General features: G+C 43.7%; 1 protein-coding gene across 1 annotated transcript in view; it reads left to right on the forward strand.

Moving 5' to 3' along the window:
• The first annotated feature begins 1,174 nt into the window (after nt 1–1,174).
• BCHE (butyrylcholinesterase) overlaps nt 1,175–16,805 on the forward strand; it is a 52,054-nt gene continuing 36,423 nt past the window's right edge. Inside the window, exons 1-2 of the mRNA XM_081911076.1 lie at nt 1,175–1,303; nt 8,214–9,726. Coding sequence (XP_081767202.1) covers nt 8,219–9,726 — 1,508 coding nt within the window. The 5' untranslated portion in view covers nt 1,175–1,303; nt 8,214–8,218. The remainder of the gene's footprint in view (nt 1,304–8,213; nt 9,727–16,805) is intronic.

Genomic DNA, 16,805 nt, shown 5'->3' on the forward strand with positions numbered 1-16,805 from the left:
TATGGACCACCGGTGTTAAATTTACGGCATGTAATGCCTTAAGAGAAAACATAATGAAAATGATGTATAGGTGGTACATGACCCCAGTCAAGCTTGCAAAAATTTACCATTTGCCCAATAATAAATGCTGGAAATGCAATGAGACTGAAGGTACCTTCTATCACCTTTGGTGGACCTGCCCGAAGATTAAAGCCTTTTGGGAAATGATTTATAATGAAATTAAGAAAGTCCTTAAGTGGACTTTTCCTAAGAAACCTGAGGCTTTTCTCCTGGGCATGGTTGGCCAATTGGTGCCGAGGAAGGATAGGACGTTTTTCATGTATGCCACTACAGCTGCAAGAATCCTTCTGGCAAAGTATTGGAAGACACAAGAACTACCTACTCTGGAAGAATGGCAGACAAAGGTGATCGACTACATGGGATTGGCAGAGATGACCGGCAGAATCCATGATCAGGGGAAAGAGACAGTGGAAGAAGACTGGAAGAAATTCAAGATATATCTTAAAAATTGTTGTAAAATTGAGGAGTTTTAAGATGTCAAGGAATAAGAAATAGAGAATTGCAGCTGTAATTAATAAGTTAAAGAAAAAAGAATGTAATGAAAGTGAATTAAATAATTAGTTAACTGGAGGAGTTGCTAAAGAAATGTAAAACAAGGATGCAGCAAAAGGGAGGTATGGGGAAGTCGGGGAAGTAAGGTGTATGAAAATAAGATTATGAAATTATACATGTTTATATGTTTGTATGTTTTTGTTTTGTTTATTGTTTTTTTTATGTGTTTGGAAAACAAATAAAAATTTATTTCTTTTTTAAAAAAGCAAAGTCTCAAATCCCACCAACCAGCTGAAGACCACTCATATGAGAACAATGATTCCTCTAGACCTGCGTGTGAATGTTACTAAACATGGAAAAATGCACGGAAAAAGCTGCGTTGTTTTTATACTTTGTACTTCCAATGGACTGGCTTTTCTAAATATGCATGCACTTCCTTCTTTTCCCCGTCCCTGACGAAATCCTGAAAATTGGAATGCTCTGATTCCCTACTTGACTTAACTGCAAAGCCTTTCGACAATGATGGCATTCTCCTTTGAGCAGATGTCAGATATTAAGACCGCCTGCTTTCAGATCAAATTGCTGTTGCCAAGTCTCGCGAGCTTTGTCTTAAACAGTTCATTATAATGTCAGCACAGTCCAATTTGCAAGCATTAAAGAAGCAGCTGAACACTGCCTTTTGCTGAAGTATTAAAGATCTTGGATCTTAAAAACACACACACACTTTGGCATCTCTGTAATACGAAACGGGGTAAGAGATTCTCTATTTACGTTGATCTCTATCAGCATAAGTTATAGTTAAGCTCGATTTGTATGGGAATTGCAGTCTACTAAAACGTTATGCTCTGTCCATTTGTTGCTCTGCTGGGAATACAAAGTCTATTCTGCAAATGGAACTGATGGAACAAATAAGCAGGCATGTGTATCGAACCATAGTATTATTCAATGGATTCTGGGCTAAGTAAATTAAACTGAACTAAAAAAAATCATTTATTAATTCAACTATCTGCTGAATTTAAATAGAGATTACACAGCCTTGTGTATAGATTTCTTGGTTGGCTAAAGATTTGCAAGGAGAGGAAACAATCATTGAAATAAATTGTATTGCTTCACTGAATGAGAATACCTAAGTCTGTTCTGTTGAACTTTCATGGATAAAGACTAATGGAAAAAAACTTTAAAAAGAAAAGAAACATAGATGCATCTACCAATGTATCTACATTTGGATGACAGCCTAAAAGAATCTTCTGACTTCTTTTGTTCGGGAAGTAATAAAGTGAGTTTTATTTTCTTCAGTCTGTTTCACGTTAACCTAAGCACAGGATCAAATATTTCATACCAAACAATGGCAGTTTAACTTTTAGTTGAGAGTTGCCTTTTGGAAAATATTTGAAAGGGAACTTTGTACCTGCTCTTGAGTGCTTTGCTCCATCATGCAGGAAGAAATAGGTCAGCACAAGCTGTTATAGGGATAATTGTGACATGCACAACATTATGTGTGGTTCCAGTGTGCATATTTAATAGCTGACACTTGGCTGCAAGCCAGTACATTGTTTTATGTACTTGCATCATGTGGAAATTAATTGGGCTAAAGTATATTTAACTGTGTCCTAGAATACCATTAGGACGCAGCTTCCTTCGCCTTTACTTGGGAATAAGGATGGGTAAATCTTTTAGTTTTGATTTCTTTCAATTTCTTATTTTTCCAATCTTAAACTCAGCTCTTCACATTTCCACATCATGAAAACTCTTCAGCATTTTCTGCATGCTATATACATGTTTGCAAGCAATTTCCCCTAATATAATGCATTTTTATGTTATTTTCATTGACACACACATTTTATGCCCATTTCACTAGTATATACCCTTTTGTATCCAATGCTTGCTTGGTGAAATGTGTTGCAAAATTCGGAGAAGTGCGAATTTTGAATGACGCCTGTGGTTTTAGGAATTGCAAATTCAGCAGAATTTGAACTGAATTGTGTTGCTTCTTTGTGCCTACTTGAGAAGAAACCCATTGACTTCAATGGTTTTTCCTTGTTGGCATGGGATTTGCAATCACTGACTAATGCAAAAAGGAAAAGGAAAAAGGATTACAATTTGCTATGACCTATTCAATTTGATGGCAAAATTGTTAGTAAAAACTTGTCTGCTTGATCAGTTCTCACCATTTGCAGAAATCATTGCCTTTGATTCTTCAGAGAACTATTTGGAAGTTGTGTAACTGTTAGGCTGTTAATTGCCCATTATCACCATCTATTTGCATTCCCACAGGGACATTGAAATGTGTATTGAGGTGTGTGCAATGTGTGCAATCACAAAACACTGCTTTACTTAGTTTTAACAGGATCATGTCCACTTCGTGAAAAGTACAGTGGTACCTTGGGTTAAGTACTTAATTCGTTCTGGAGGTCCGTACTTAACCTGAAACTGTTCTTAACCTGAAGCACCACTTTAGCTAATGGGGCCTCCTGCTGCCGCCGTGCCACTGGAACCTGATTTCTGTTCTTATCCTGAAGGAAAGTTCTTAACCTGAAGCACTATTTCTGGGCTAGCGGAGTGTGTAACCTGAAGCGTATGTAACCTGAAGCATATGTAACCCGAGGTACCACTGTATGTGTGAAGGGGTGAGTTGCCCTGATATATTGTTGCTTTCTTTTTTTAATCATGTATACAGTGGTGCCTCGCAAGACGAAATTAATTCGTTCCGCAAGTCTCTTCGTCTTGCGAGTTTTTCGTCTTGCGATGCACGGTTTTCCATAGGAATGCATTGAAAATCAATTAATGCGTTCCTATGGAAAAAGCCTTCCCCCGACCTCTTCTGGCGGGCGGCATTTTAAAATCGCCCGGGACAGCGGAGGACTTCTCCGCTGTCCGGGGCGATTTAAAAGCCCCTGGGAAGGCAGGCAGGGGGGACAAAGGCTTTCCCGCCCGGCCGCCCGGCTTCGGGACATCGTTCCGATGCCGGGCGGCTGGGGGAGGCTTTCCTGCCCCACCGCCCGGCATCGGGACGATGCCCCGATGCCGGGCGGCTGGGGGAGGCGTTCCTGCCCCACCGCCCGGCATCGGGACGATGCCCCGATGCCGGGCGGCTGGGGGAGGCTTTCCTGCCCCACCGCCCGGCATCGGGACGATGCCCCGAAGCCGGGCGGCTGGGGGAGGCGTTCCTGCCCCACCGCCCGGCATCGGGACAATGCCCCGATGCCGGGCGGCTGGTGGAGGCGTTCCTGCCCCACCGCCCGGCATCGGGACGATGCCCCGAAGCCGGGCGGGGGGGAGGCTTTCCCGCCCGGCCGCCCGGCTTCGGGACATCGTTCCGATGCCGGGCGGCTGGGGGAGGCTTTCCTGCCCCACCGCCCGGCATCGGGACGATGCCCCGAAGCCGGGCGGCTGGGGGAGGCGTTCCTGCCCCACCGCCCGGCATCGGGACGATGCCCCGATGCCGGGCGGCTGGGGGAGGCGTTCCTGCCCCACCGCCCGGCATCGGGACGATGCCCCGAAGCCGGGCGGGGGGGGAGGCTTTCCCGCCCGGCCGCCCGGCTTCGGGACATCGTTCCGATGCCGGGCGGCTGGGGGAGGCTTTCCTGCCCCACCGCCCGGCATCGAGACGATGCCCCGAAGCCGGGCGGCTGGGGGAGGCGTTCCTGCCCCACCGCCCAGCATCGGGATGATGCCCCGAAGCCGGGCGGGGGGGGAGGCTTCAAAAGCCGTCCGGGGGCTTTTAAATCGCCCCGGACAGTCCCGGGGCGATTTAAAAGCCCCCGGTTAGGCAGGCAGGGGGGGCAAAAGTCTTTGCCCCCCCTGCCTGCCTTCAAAAGCCGTCCGGGATAGCGGGAAGCGCTTCCCTGCTATCCCGGACCGCTTTTAAAATGCTGGCGGTGGGGAGCAAAGCCTTTCGCCCCCGCCGGCCTTCCTGGACCTCTTCTGAAGTCCGGAGGGGGGGGAAGGCTTTGCTCCCCACCGCCAGCATTTAAAAAAAGGTCCCCGAGATTTCCCTATGGGCTTTCGTCTTGCGATGCAAGCCCATAGGGAAAATCGTCTAGCGAAGCGTCGCAAAAACCGAAAAACCCTTTCGTCTTGCGGGTTTTTCGTCTTGCGAGGCATTCGTCTAGCGGGGCACCACTGTATATTATTTGCCACAGGAAGACTGGAAGAAGTCAAGGTGAAACAGCCTGCAAATCATAGGCATGCTTAGCTAGGAAATAAATAGGATTGAACTGGATAGGTTTGACTTTTGAGTAAATGTGCATTGGATACAGTGCAAAGTTCTCCATACCCACCTCTCACAATCTCTTTTCCTCCTTTTCTGATTCTTCACTTTTTTATCTCCTTATCTTCCTCAGAAGACAGCCTCCACAGTGCTCACTTGTATTTGTACTGTTGATAATTAACTTGCAAATCAATTCTTGAATCAAATTGCCTGTTGTACCTTCTGCAGTTTGAAACCAAAGCCCAACCTTTAAACTGGGTAATCTTGTTCATTTTACACCTATCTCCCCCTCCTGAACTGAAACCCAGGCTCTCTCTCTACGCATACACACACACATACACACACACACTCACACACACACACAGAGAGAGAGAGAGAGAGAGAGAGAGAGAGAGAGAGAGAGAGAGAGATCAAAACCAGGGCAGGCAAGATTCTTTATAGATTTTTGATGATTCTTCCATGTTAATTCAACATTCTGGAAGTAAAGGAAATCTTGTTGAATTCCATGGAGCTTACTCCCAAAAAAGTAGGGTTAGGACTGCAGCCTCACTGAAGAAGCTGGTCGGGTGTAGGGAGGCAAGCTGAAATCTGATACGCTTAGGAATCAGCTTGCTTTCTTCTCAAGTCATAAAAAGCCCCATCAGTCACTCAGTCTTTTGCCAACTATGTTGAAAAGGCTGAGAGCCACCTACTTCTCTCCCTCATATGCACATTGTAATTTCTTAAAAGTACCCATTTGTAAACAGAAAGGCAAGAAACAGAATTTCACCAACATAGCCACTTTACTACTGTGTGTGTGTGTGTGTGTGTGTGTGTGTGTCATCCTACCCCTGCTTCCTCCTCTGAGGCATTTGCAGTACAACAAAATAATATATTTCACCATTATTTCCCCCAATTAGGAATGGAAAGTATTTGTGTTTTCTGCCCTGATGCTAAACACATTTACTTGGGAATGAGCTCCAATCTGTTGTAGAAAGGGACATTTTATTTATTTATTTATTTATTTATTTATTTATTTAATAAAATGAGTGCCTTTAACCAAGCACATGCCTGGCCACCCGTGCTCTGATCATAACGTTCCTGTGGGTATGTCATGCCATGCCCATTGACTTCTGTGCTCCTGTGTGTATGTGATACTGTACCCATTGACTTCTATGTCACTACTTTTGTCTTTTAAAAATAATTTTTATTGGTTCTAAAACAACCGTGAATACAATAACCATTAAACACTTAGCCAGCAGTGCAGCCAATGGTGTTTGTTTTATCCATCATCTCTAGACATACACTTACATATTCAACAATCAAACATATTACTGAACGTAACATCTCCAAGAAGATCTTGATTTTGGTCACTTCTGTGAACCCACCATCCATCTAAATCACCACGTGGATTTGCTCTAAATCATGTTTCGTGTCATTAGAAGGACTTGTAAATGACAACTGGCACTTGAGTTTTCTTATCTCCTTCTCTGCCCCAATCCATTTCCCTTTTGTGTCAGGTATCTTCAAATGTAAGCCTGAGAATAGAGACGGTCATATTTTCATTGATATGTAAACTGCTCTGTGGGCCTTTTTTTTGGTGGAATGTTGTGATGGCATGTTGAAGTCAATGGGCATAGCAGGACACTCTCAGGAACACTGAAGGCAAAGGGAATAGCATGACCCACCTAGAGGAACAAAGAAGTGAATGAACATCTTTCCCAGCCAAGTGATATGTACAAAAAATGCATATATTCATGAAAATATCATGCACACAGGGCTGTGGATCTCCATGTAAAACCTTGTGCAAGCATTCTGCATGCAAGCCCAGTGTCATCGCCAAACACCTGGCAAGCACAAAGTTCACAGGTGTGCAGTTTCTTGTAAGATCTTAGGTGAGCAAAGTTTAAGGATAGATTAATGCTCCTTTATCATGCTCTACAGTTCTTTATGAACCGCCCCAAGAGGCTTTACATAAAGTCTACTATTACTTTAAATCCTTTCCTTCAGTATTCGGCCTGTACGCCATGGCTTTTTATTTGCTCTCACATTCGACTGAATCTGTGAAATATTGTCTCCGATAATCCCCCTCTCCTTCTGTTCCTTTGATGCTCTCGCATACTTAGGAAGCACTTCAAGCAAAAATGTTCCTATTTTCCACTCTCAGCTTTCAACTGTAAGCAGACAGCCAGCAAAATGGCCCTCAATGAGCCACACAGCTGTATTTTGCACAGAAATTAACTCTGCTCCTTTTAAGGATAGAAGTACTACTCAATAACCTAGAACAGACTGTTTACAATGACAGTAATGAGGACACAGAATTCTTTCCTTTCCCCCATATCTTTTCACCCTCAAGGAGAAATTACTCACAACACCCAAGTTACTGCAATATCATTTTGGAGGTTGTTTTTTTTAACTAAGGTCAATATCAAGGCCTGAATCTCAAACATAACTCCTGAAAGAAAACTCAATATGAAAGAAAGCACAGTCGTTAGTGGCGTGATGAATAAACACACACAAAGTTTCCAGGAAAGAGTTTGGTGTAAAAATATGACTTGGCATAAGATATGGATATTTTGCTCTCCATGAAATGCCTCAAAATGGTGTCAACCTAATTCTTTTAGATCCTGTGAAGTAACAAAATGGTTCAGTCAGTAGGTCCCTCTGCATTCTTTTGTCTGAATCAAGTTGGGCAGAAACAAGAAAGTACTTCCTCATACAGCACACAGCTAAACTATGGAACTCATTCCCACAGGAGGCAGTGATGACTATGTAACCTTCCTCTTCCATAGTCTCTGTATTGTCCTTGTAGACCTCACCAGTGTGGGCAAAACTAGAATTAGTTTGCTCTGCCTGTCTGTCTGAAGCTCCAAGTAGTGTTGGTCTGCCTTACCAATCTCAATGGGCACTAGCCACCCTTGGGGAAAGCACTCCTGGTGAATTTGACTAGAAATGGGAGAAGCTGACTATAAGTGAAAATGGTTGGTTCATTAAGCTGGAAGGGATCTCAAGCGTTACATGCCCTACCAATGCAGGAAACCCACTATGACAGAACCCCTGATATGTGGTCATTCAGGGAGGATGAGGATAGCTGTAGTAGAACATCTACCTTGCATGCACAGGGTCCCAAATTCAATCACCACCACCATCTCTAGGTAGGATTGTGCTAGACAGACCAATATCCTGACTCTACTGTGTACAACAACTTCCTGTGGTCTTATGATGAGGACAATGCTTTTCATTTTTCTCCACTCCTGTTTGGCTACATTTGTAATTCAAAGCACTAGGAGAGCTTGGTCTTAGGTCCTCAAGTTAGCTACTGTGTAAGGCTCATTTCTTGGTCTCCCCAGGGTATGCCTACTATTTTGTGATTTTTTAATGCTTTAAGGCTATAGCACATCTCTTTTTTTTCTGAATGCAGTCACCTCTTGCATTGCTGCACTGAAAACATACCCCCCCCATTTCATTTCAGGAAACATGATATACCCTAATGGAGCATGCACTCTCATGTGGCTTCTTGTGCTGTACATGTTTGTCAAGAAGGTGGTCCCTCAAGATGACACCGTCGTTGCTACTAAGAGTGGAAGAGTCAAAGGGTTGACCTTGCCTGTGCTTGGTGGAACAGTTTCAGCCTTCCTCGGGATTCCTTATGGAGCTCCACCTGTTGGGCGACTTCGCTTCAAAAAGCCGCAGCCTCGGGAAGAATGGGGAGGGGTCTGGAATGCCACCAAGTATGCAAACTCTTGCTATCAGAACATAGACAATACTTTCCCTGGGTTTTCAGGATCCGAGATGTGGAACCCCAACACAAACCTCAGTGAAGATTGCCTCTACCTCAATGTGTGGGTTCCTTCACCCAAGCCTAAAAATGCAACTGTCATGGTATGGATCTATGGTGGCGGCTTCCAGACTGGGACCTCCTCATTGAATGTCTATGATGGCAGATTTCTAGCCCGTGTTGAGAGAGTCATTGTTGTTTCAATGAATTATAGGTTAGGAGCATTGGGATTCTTGGCTTTGCCAGGGAACGAAGATGCTCCAGGAAATGCAGGGTTGTTTGATCAACGACTGGCACTTCAGTGGGTCCAAGACAACATAGCAGCTTTTGGTGGCAACCCTAAAAGTGTGACATTGTTTGGAGAGAGTGCTGGAGCAGGAGGTGTCAGCTACCATCTCCTTTCTCCACAAAGCCATCCTCTCTTCACTAGGGCAATCCTGCAAAGCGGTGCTGGAAATGCCCCTTGGGGTGCACTTCTACCCTCTGAAGCAACACGGAGAACTCTAGCTCTAGCTAAACTCCTCCACTGTACGAGTAGCAATGAAACAGAGATCATTATTTGTCTTCAGAGCAAAGATCCCCAGGATATACTTGCCAATGAAGTGTCTGTTTTACCATACAGGGCTCTTTTAGAGCTGTACTTCACTCCAGTAGTTGATGGCGATTTTCTTGCTGATCTTCCTGGAACCTTGTTGAAGAATGGGAATTTTAAACAAACACAGATCTTGTTGGGGGTGAACAAAGATGAAGGTACGGCTTTCCTTGTGTACGGAGCACCTGGCTTCAGCAAAGATAACAACAGCCTTATCAATGAAGCAGAATTCCGGGCAGGCTTGGCACTATCCTTCCCAGAAACAAGTGAAGTGGGACTGGAATCTATTGCTTTTCACTATACGGACTGGGAGGAAGAGCAGATCCCTTTCAATTACCGTGATGCTATGGATGATATCGTTGGAGATTACAATTTCATATGTCCTACCGTGGAGTTTGTAAAACATTTTGTCGAGGCACAGAACAACGCTTTCTTATACTTCTTTGAGCACCGATCTTCAAAACTACCTTGGCCAGAGTGGATGGGAGTACCACATGGCTATGAAATAGAATTTGTATTTGGACTACCTCTAGAGAGAAGAGCTAATTACACCAAAGCGGAGGAAACTCTGAGTAGGTCTATTCTGAAGTACTGGGCAAGTTTTGCAAAAACTGGGTAAGTTGTGGGTGTGGAGGTGTGGGTGTTTGGGGAAAAATATTTTTATGTTTACAGCTTAGACTCTTAGACTCTTTCCAAGTTATTCGTCCTACAAAAATTCAGAATAATTCCATGCTATAGAGTATTATTTCAGTGCTTGCTTGCAGAAGGGGGGGGGGTAATCTCTGAATCCTATTATTCATTCCTTCTCCTTTCCCACTATTAATATGGTGGCAGTGATGGTGGAACAAAAACTCTAGCAAAAAATAATGTGCCAGTAGACAGTATGTAATGAAAAAAGATGATGCTAAAAAGAACTTGAGGAGCACATCCTTAAGAACATTAAGAGCAACAACAAGAAGTTATTTAAATGCATTAGCAACAAGAGACCATCTAGGGAGGTGATTAGGCCCTCGGATGACAAGGGATCCAAAGGTGTGCCAAAAGAGGATAAGGAGATTACAGAAAAGTTGAATGAATTATTTGTATCTGTCTTCATAGCAGAATATAAAAGGCAGATCCCAGTGCATGAACTAACTTTTGCAGTAAAGCAACCTGAGGAACAGAGGCAGATAGTGGTGTTGAGAGATGAAGTTTTAGGCCTAACAGAGAAAATAAAAACTGATCAACCTCCAGGCCCAGATGACATTCCCCCCAAAGGTTCTCAAATAATTCAAATGTGACATTGTTGTTGTTCTAACAAAAAAATATGCAACTTGTCCCTCAAGACAGCCTCCATACGTGAGGACTGGAAAGTAGCCAATGGAACACCAGTTTTTAAAGGGCGATTCAGTGGGGAATCTGTGGGAATACTGGACATTACAGATTGGTTAGCTTAACAACTGTCTCAGGAGAACTGGTGGGAAGTGTTGTTAAAGGTAAGATAACCAAGTATGTAGAAAATGACTTGCTGAAGCAGAGCCACCAACACTTCTGCAAGTCTCAGGAACCCATCAGAGTTTCTAAGAACAATCATACAAACAGTGGTCATCCAGCTGACATAGAATACTTAGACTTTCAAAAAGCTTTTGACAAGGGACCTCATCAAAGACTCCTGGCTAAAGAATAAGAGGAGAGGTCCTCTTTAGATCAGGATTTGGTTCAGTAGGAGGAATCAAAGAGATGGGGGAAATGGCAGAGATATAGAAAGTGGAGTCCTCCAAGGATTGGTATTGGGATCCATGATTTTTAACTTATTCATAAAGGATCTAGAGTTAGAGGTGAACAATGAAGTGGCCAGGTGTACTGATCATACTGAATTGTTCAGGGTCATTTAGTAGTGGAGCAGGAGAAGGAGGATACAGGTTGTGGCAGAAGTAGTAGAGAATACTGGTAGTTGGAGCAGCATTTAATAATAATATGATTGGTTATGCACATTCACAAAGGCTGCAAGGAAGTGTTCATTGCCTCTCAAGGCAAGATGTCTCCTATTATTTCCAGAAGCTGGCAGTATCAGATGTGTTTATAACAAGACAGGATATGGTTTCAGTGTTCTTGATCATTTGTTGCTTTACCTTACAAGAGAGCGGAACCTTATTTCATCACAGTAACAGCTGTTGCAAATGAACGCCACAGTTGTGAGTTGCAAAAAAAGTATTCTATTTACAGCCCCGTGACCCCTGGCACTGCCACCCTCTTTGGCTCTCTCACACAGAGAAATTAACTCCACTCTTCCCAAAGGCAGATATAATAACTGGGTTATATGACCTTGCATTCTTGCAAGCGTTCAGGAAGTGTCCATAAAGCATGACGTGAGAAAGAAAACATTGGATAAGAAATCCCCCATGTGTTTTCTCAAACTTAGTTGTTGATATTGCTATTCTCACATTATATTGGCATATATATATATGCTTTCGTAGATTTTCACGGGTACAGGAATGCAGGTTTTGGTGTCCTCGGGTGTCTTCCCGTGTAAAAGTTGGGGTGTCTAGGCGACGTTTCGACGAGGTCTCACTCGTCATCTTCAGGCTGGTGCTTTCGGCTTCTTGTTACTGGAACAGAGCAGGATCTCAGTGTTTGAGTTCCTATAAATACTGTTGAGGGGGTGTGGTGTATAGCCTCCAATGTTCTGGGCAGAGAGGAAGTTCCCAGGCTAGTGTGCCTTTTCTTCTTTTGTTCCTTAATTACTTGAGGGATATCTTGAGTGATTTCTTGAGTGATATCCTGAGTACCACTTAGGTGGGTCATTAGGTGTGGATTGGTTGCTAAAGTCTTTGTGTCTTGACCTCTTGAACTTTGTGAAGAGTTTTTCTGAGAAGATGGCTGTACTGCACTTAGTTGTGCTCTGGCTTGGCTTCGTGTATAGGGGCGAGCTGTGGTTTTGTGGCCTGTGTCAGCCAGATCTGTGTAGGGATTGCAGGGGGGTGCAGCATCCGGAGGTGCCACCATGGTTTGGCTACTGGATGGTGTCTGTAATTTATCTGTGGAGAGGGTCTGGGTTTGGGTCTGGTGTGGTTGATTGGTGATGGCGTTCTGTGTGCCTCTGGATCTGGTGTCAGTTTTTGTGGGGAGGGCTAATTTCCAGATGTCTGGCAAGCGGGATGTGTCGTCACGCTTGTTCATGTTGTGAGGGTGTTTCTCTATCTCGATGGCTTCCATGATTATTCTCTTGTGGTGATGTTCCATGTTAAAGAGCAACATGAACAAGCGTGATGACACATCCCGCTTGCCAGACATCTGGAAATTAGCCCTCCCCACAAAAACTGACACCAGATCCAGAGGCACACAGAACGCCATCACCAATCAACCACACCAGACCCAAACCCAGACCCTCTCCACAGATAAATTACAGACACCATCCAGTAGCCAAACCATGGTGGCACCTCCGGATGCTGCACCCCCCTGCAATCCCTACACAGATCTGGCTGACACAGGCCACAAAACCACAGCTCGCCCCTATACACGAAGCCAAGCCAGAGCACAACTAAGTGCAGTACAGCCATCTTCTCAGAAAAACTCTTCACAAAGTTCAAGAGGTCAAGACACAAAGACTTTAGCAACCAATCCACACCTAATGACCCACCTAAGTGGTACTCAGGATATCACTCAAGAAATCACTCAAGATATCCCTCAAGTAATTAAGGAACAAAAGAAGAAAAGGCACACTAGCCTGGGAACTTCCTCTCTGCCCAGAACATTGGAGGCTATACACCACACCCCCTCAACAGTATTTATAGGAACTCAAACACTGAGATCCTGCTCTGTTCCAGTAACAAGAAGCCGAAAGCACCAGCCTGAAGATGACGAGTGAGACCTCGTCGAAACGTCGCCTAGACACCCCAACTTTTACACGGGAAGACACCCGAGGACACCAAAACCTGCATATATATATATATATATATATATATTGGATGGGGTGAAGCCATGTCTATAAAACGTATCATAAGATGCCCCCAATAATCTAAGCTTTAATTCCCCAATTTGTTACTGTATATCTATTCTGGTGGTGGCATCATGAAGGGCACCTTTTGTATTCCTCTTCTTAATTGTGGAGGTTACCATTTTAGAAAAAAAGAAAGGTTACAACTATGCATGGATTAATTGTTACAGTTTAAATAAGCAATCCCACTTTTAACTATCTAGGTCTCAAAGTGGCTTGCAGTAAAAAAAAATAAACATAATATACAAAATTGAAAACCTCAGAAATTGCAAATCTTTTAAAAAATAAAATCGCAAAATTTTAAAACAACAGAGAAACATCCATTAGAGCAGTTTTAATTAGGTATCTGAAACCTATCGGGAATGGTGCCTGTCTGATTTCTATTGGGAGGAAACTCAGCAGAGTTGGACCCACAACAATGAAGCCACGACTTCTTATTGCTATGAGCTGTGGTTCTGCTCCATGAGGGCCAGTATTGCACTTCCCCTGATGACCTAACTGAATAAGCCTATTTGTAATATGTCTCTAATGTTTTAGTAGGGATCTGCAACACCCTCTTGGAAAGAAAATATATTTATTGCTGGTCAAATTGATACTCTTTTTGCTTGGCACAAAATTCCTCAATATTACAACCAAGCAGAAGCATCCACATTTATGTTGAATTTTCACTTTAGGCAGAACTCAGTAGCAGCTGAATTCTGTCTCTCTCTCACACACACACACAACAGAGAGAAAAAATTCTTTGGAGGTTTCTCCTAAGCAGGAACCTCCACATTTGACTCAAAATGTTGCTTTAGGCCCAATTCAGCGGCAACTCAAATAACAGTGTTTATCTGTCTTCCTGGGATGCAAAAGGAGCGAGTGTCTGACATTTGCAATGCCCTGCTAGTTAATGCTAGACTTTCAGCACAGATAACTGCAGCCTATTTGCAAGACAGCCATTCAAACAGGGGGGAAGAGTTTGCTACTTTAAAATGAGCAAAAGAAAAACAATTCTCACCACCACCGCCCCTCATCTGCCTTCAGAAACAGCAGTGGTGGTGCAAAATGGGATTTCTTAGCCCTACAGTCAATTTGCAGGCAAGACTTGGCTTCAAGTCAAGAAGATGTAAATGACAGGGTTGTTGTCCCTCTTTACACAATGAAGACAGTTCTCTTTTTGTTCCACGCTGCCACTTCCAAAGTAGAAGAAATGGTGTGTTCATTGTTGCTGTGTGTTTTTCTGAAAGCAAAATTATTCTGGTTACCTGGATTTTTCAAGAGGTTCCCATTCTTTCAGGAGTTCTGAAAGAACTCCTTGCAAACACAGCTTCTACTTCCTTGCGGAGTCTAGCATTTGAGTAGGCAGCCAGTTGAGATGATAGGCTGTCAAAGTTTGGATCAACAACCTTGGAAGGTAGTGGTGTGTTTCATGGTTCTGTAATTGTCAGCCGCCTCCCCAGCCCCTGCCGCAAAGTTCCGATTTTATAATTTATTCTGCATTTGTCTCAACAGTTGTCAGGTGCTGTTGCGGTTGCTCGAGAGTAACCAGGCAAGACTCTGACCTGTCTTTTACAGGCTTTATTTTGGTGCAAACTATTTACAGTGAAGAGCGTCCTAAGTTCATGTCTGGCTCAATCGCTAGCAGAATCCGGGAGTGGTCTGTTTTTGTACCTCCCCCAACATCAAAGTCTCATCACCCCCAGCCTTTTTCACCCTTCCCTGCACCTCAAACTACTACGCAGGATGGGCTATGGAAAGGGCGTGCTCTCCGCCTCTCCGGCTTGCTCAGGCTCGGTGTTAAGGCTCTTCCTAGCATCCTCTGGTCCTTGCACCTCTTCTCCACTGGAGGTGGGGCTTGCCTCCTCACCGGAAGAGGAACTGCTTTGCAAGATTTTCAGAGGCTCCCTGCAACACAACTGCCCTTCTATCTCTTGACTCTGAGCCATTGGCAGTTCCCTGACAACAATGCATATACTGCTTAAATTACAGTCATCCCTACAGTCATTGGCAGAAGACCCAATGCAATAGAACTATTTAAAAAACCCCACACTTTAAGCTTGTTGGGGCTGATGGAACTTGGAGTGCTACAGCATGTGGAGGGCACCATGCTAGCTACACTTCTCACATTTTACTGACGTCTCACTTCAGTCTTCATTTAAATAAAGATTTCTGTGCTCTAGAGTTAGAGCAGATTTCTCCAAACTGCTGAACTCCAGCTCCTTTCAGTTCCAGCCAGCATTTGTTGTTATTGTTTAGTCATTTAGTCGTGTCCGACTCTTCGTGACCCCATGGATCAGAGCACGCCAGGCATTCCTGTCTTCTACTGCTTCCCGCAGTTTGGTCAAACTCATGCTGGTAGCTTCAAGAACACTATCCAACCATCTCGCCCTCTGTCGTCCCCTTCTCCAACATCAGGGTCTTTTCCAGGGAGTCTTCTCTTCTCATGAGGTGGCCAAAGTATTGGAGCCTCAGCTTCATGATCTTTCCTTCCAGTGAGCACTCAGGGCTGATTTCCTTAAGAATGGAGAGGTTTGATCTTCTTGTAGTCCATGGGACTCTCAAGAGTCTCCTCCAGCACCATAATTCAAAAGCATCAATTCTTCGGCGATCAGCCTTCTTTATGGTCCAGCCAGCATAGCCAATGGCAAAGGTGATTTTAGGGTGGCACAGTGTGGGCACCAAAACAATGCTGTAGATTGAAGTGCAATAGGTGGGGGCACCAAGTTTTAGCATCGGACAAATTTGAGAGCCCAAAGTCCACCAGGGATGATGGGAGATGGGGTCCATCAACATCCACAGGGTACAAGATTTGGGAAAGCTAAGTTAATAGTGTAGGAATCAACTTCTCACCAGCTGTTCCAGTTATGAATATCTGTTATTTGACTAATTCTAAATCACTTGGATGTGAATTGTAATATTAAGTTACATGACCTATATTGTTGTTGGACTTCTTAATGTTTTAAATTAGGGATGAGTGAATCAATCTATTTCTTCCCCAAATTCCTTTACATGCAGGAATCTTTAAATGCACTCCATCCTGTTTCTGCATTGATCTAGGATTTATTCATTTACACGTCTATTTTCATGGAAATATATACTGGAACATCCTTTCCTTCAATTACATTTCTAAACTTTTTTTTTCTGTTCAGATATGATTTTTGTAAGTATGTTGATACAGACAAAAGAAAGTACGTCACACAGTACATCGTTAAATGGTGGAATTTGCTCTCACAAGATGTCATTATGGCCACTAATGAGACATTACATTGAAAACATCTTGGATGGCTTTAAAAGGATATTAGACAAATTCATGAAGGATAGTGGCTACTAGCCACGATGACTATATTCTCTTCCATTATCAGAGACAATATGCCTTTGAATACCAGTTGCTGAGAACCAGAATTGTTAAGAGTGATGTTGCACTCAGGTTCTGCTTGCAAGCTTCTCAAAGGCATTTGGCTGGCCATTGTGAGAACGGGACGTTGGACTAGATAGGCCATTGGCCCAAACCAGCACAAACCTATACCTTTATATTTTCTGAGTCAAAAACTGAGTTAGTATCATGAAACTGATGGATAATTTTGTTCTGCTTCACACAGTCCAGGAGGTGTGGATCAAACCAGTCTTAACTGGTATCCACAAATTTGTCAAGCATCCTAGATTACTTTAGAATCCTAATAATATGGTTTGTTGCTTGTGTTCGGGGGGGGGGGAATCTTGCCATTCTTACAACTGA

This window comes from Podarcis melisellensis (assembly GCF_964234715.1).
Source record: "Podarcis melisellensis genome assembly, chromosome: 5".
Lineage (NCBI taxonomy): Eukaryota > Metazoa > Chordata > Lepidosauria > Squamata > Lacertidae > Podarcis > Podarcis melisellensis.